Source organism: Olea europaea, unplaced genomic scaffold (assembly GCF_002742605.1).
Source record: "Olea europaea var. sylvestris unplaced genomic scaffold, O_europaea_v1 scaffold5637, whole genome shotgun sequence".
Lineage (NCBI taxonomy): Eukaryota > Viridiplantae > Streptophyta > Magnoliopsida > Lamiales > Oleaceae > Olea > Olea europaea.
In genome coordinates, this window is record NW_019263972.1 from 1 (window position 1) to 3,261 (window position 3,261).

The following is a 3,261-nucleotide window of genomic DNA, read 5'->3' on the forward strand; positions in this document are numbered from 1 at the left end:
AAATTTAAAATAATATTAAAAATAAGAGAACGTTTTTTATTTTATTTTTATTTTTTATTTTTAAAGCTTAAGACCTCATCTAAGTTCATATAGGCTCGTAAAGTTTGAAACTTGGCCTCCACGTTTCGCCATGTTTTACGCTTTTTAGAAGATTGCTTACTAATGCAACAAACAAGCACACGAAATAGATAACTTCTTGTGCTTTAAAGGTTTGGTTTAGCCCATATTTGGCTTTTCTTTTCCTTGAACTTTATTTCACGGTTAATTCTTGGCTACGCTATTAAAATATCTACTTAATTATCAAATTTTACTTGCATAAAAATTATCTTGCCCGTTCCTGCCAATGCATTTGGTCTATTTGGCATATGCTTTGTGTGGTTATTATTGTTGACTTTTGCTTTTGGCAACCTAAAAAATATATCCATTCGGAAAATGAAAATACTTTCTTGTTGATAAATGACTAAAAGAAGAGTAATTACAGGAAAAATAGTAAATATTGGTAATATTTTTCTTAAAAATTTGATTCAAGTGATTATTATTTTTTAACTTATATATCTTCCTGTGATGCTAAGTAGCGTATGTTATATTTGGGCCACAAACACCTTATATCTGATGTGCTCGTGCTCGTGCTCGTGCTCGTGCTCGTGCTCTTGCTCTTGCTCTTGCTCATTGATTTGCAGGTATTTTAAGGGCCCTGAGCTTCTTGTTGATTTGCAAGATTATGATTACTCATTGGACTTGTGGAGCCTCGGTTGTATGTTTGCTGGAATGGTATCCGCTTCCTGCTTTTTCTCTGAATTGTGTTATAGAATACATATTCACTTATTACTAGACTTGTTTAGTATGTTATACAAATGGACCTTGGCATATCATTTGGTAGGCCTCCTGTCTCTGAAACTGCTCCTCAAGCTTCATTTTGGATGTGTGGATTTTAATCCGCCTGGACATCCATGAGTGGCAGATGATGAAAAGGCAAAAAAATTAATACCGAACCTAGATATGCCAAGATGTACTCCCAATTTGATGTTTACATTGAGGGTTTCGGCTGTGCAGATTTTTCGTAAGGAGCCTTTTTTTTATGGGCATGACAATTATGATCAACTGGTTAAGATTGCCAAGGTAGGTCATCTGGCCAAACAAGTACGATTATTCAAAAAAATGTTACTTCTGCACCATCATATGATCTCTTCCTAGCATATTCACCCTTCTCTACTTGGACATGGAGATGACTAGTGCATCTGGTGTGTTGTGATGATGCTATACCAAGATAATGTTTTAAGTTTTTGTTGATGTTTGTGCTAAAAAAGAGTTGGATGTTTGTGATTTTATCTAAATTGTGTTTCTTGCTTGTCTTGTTTGGACGTGACCATTGATTTGGTCAGTCTTGCTTGAAATTACAAGAGCCTAAAGTCTTGATATCTGACTCTGATTGAAGATATACTGCTTTTTTGATGGATAATAGGTATTGGGGACAGATGAGTTGAATGCTTATCTTAACAAGTACCGGTTGGAATTGGACCCACACCTTGCTGCTCTTGTTGGAAGGTTAGTAATTATATAAATCTTGATCGATGTCTCTATGATCTATTTTTGACTACTATATATATAAGTTGCCTGCATGTCAATCCAGGCATAGCAGAAAACCATGGACAAAGTTTATTAATGCCGATAATCAGCATTTGGCTGTTCCGGAGGTGAGAGTTATGGCTATTGGTAATTGACAAATCATTTGATTAACTATGCTAAAGATTTGAACCATAAATGTGCATTTTTCTTGTGAAGGCAATTGATTTTGTTGACAAGCTGTTGCGGTATGATCATCAAGAGAGGCCAACTGCGAAAGAAGCAATGGTAAAATCTCGATCTGGCATGTGTAAATCTTTTTAGGGATTGTAAAGTACAACTGGAAACACTTCTTACATTCGAGACTTGGGAATAGTTTGGCTTTACTGCAAGCTGTTTCAGAGGCAGCGTTAATGCAACTGAAAATGGAGAATAGCTGTGCGCCATAACAAACTACTAAAAATGTTAAATACTTTTGTTGATTAAGAAAAAAATTGTGCTTTGGGATTGTAATTAGGAAAAATCACGTCTTAAGTTTTCTTGTTTGCCCTGGATTCCAATTTATCATTCATATTCAACTACTTTTCAGGTACATTCAGCTTGCTTTGAGTTGTGTCTCTTATTATGATTTGATCTTGGCTGCAAATTGTCCTGTGGATAACTGTTGTAGTTTGGTGCAGGCTCATCCCTATTTCTACCCGATAAGGAATGCAGAAAGTAGCAGAACTCGCGCACATTAAGATCAAGCACTGTCCTATGCCGTCACTGATGATTTCTGCAATTAATTGAGCTCACCATCAATAAGTGCCTTCTATTTGTTAACCATTTGGTTCATAACATTTTAACTTTTTCCAACTCCAAATTTCTTCAGCATTTGATTTGTGTGGTCTGTTAAAAGTAAGACACTTCGATTTTTTTCCCGGTCGGTATTTTTGTGCATAATGTTGTGCTCAATTTATTTCAAAACTATGCAGAAAATTATGATGGATGTTCGTAGGATGGTGACAGCACCGCTCTATGACCCATCTACTTTTAATTGCAGTAATTGAAGAAGTCCTGGAATTGAATGATTATTAGAAGTCTTTTTCATCCTTTAGTATGTAGTATGGATGGAAGGTGTAACGCTTTTCTTACCGACCGTGCACGAGAAAAATTGTTTACATACAACGTTTGTATGCATTTCTTCTTTCTTCTCATCCCCACCTACCCAATAATGGGGAAAATCAGTCTCACCATATGCCACCCTCCATCCACCGTCGATAGTGCCACCACCGTCCGGCCATATCCATAAATCATTGCCCCCACTCCCACCTGTAAAAAATTTGGAGTAAAAACTTCCCATTATCAAATCACAAGTTCCCCATGGAACATGAATGAAAAATATTTAGGAGATTTAGAAATTGGAAAATGAGCAATTTTTGATTTTCAATTCCAAGGTTCTTTGTGAGTTTTGATTTGGTGGAAATGAATTATAGAAACTTTCAAGGGATGAAAATTAGGGTTCGAAAAATATGATTTCCTTAAGTGGTGGATAGTTGTAGCACGCCACGGTGGGTGATTGTAACAAGCGATGGTTGGTGGTGCTGTGTTTTGGTGGGATTGAGGGATGGGGGTCGGGGTCGGGGTTGTTGGAGAAGATGACCAATTTTCATTTTCCCTTTTTTTTATTGTTTTATATTAAAATGGTAAAATGACCAT

General features: G+C 36.3%; 1 protein-coding gene across 1 annotated transcript; it reads left to right on the forward strand.

The window, feature by feature from the left end:
• The first annotated feature begins 34 nt into the window (after positions 1–34).
• On the forward strand, positions 35–2,652 carry LOC111389124 (casein kinase II subunit alpha-4, chloroplastic-like). The gene is made up of 6 exons (XM_023013992.1): positions 35–771; positions 1,054–1,119; positions 1,463–1,545; positions 1,631–1,694; positions 1,783–1,851; positions 2,244–2,652. The coding sequence occupies exons 1-6, from the start codon at positions 565–567 to the stop codon at positions 2,301–2,303; spliced, it is 549 nt and encodes a 182-aa protein (XP_022869760.1). The 5' UTR covers positions 35–564; the 3' UTR covers positions 2,304–2,652.
• The last annotated feature ends 609 nt before the right edge of the window (positions 2,653–3,261 follow it).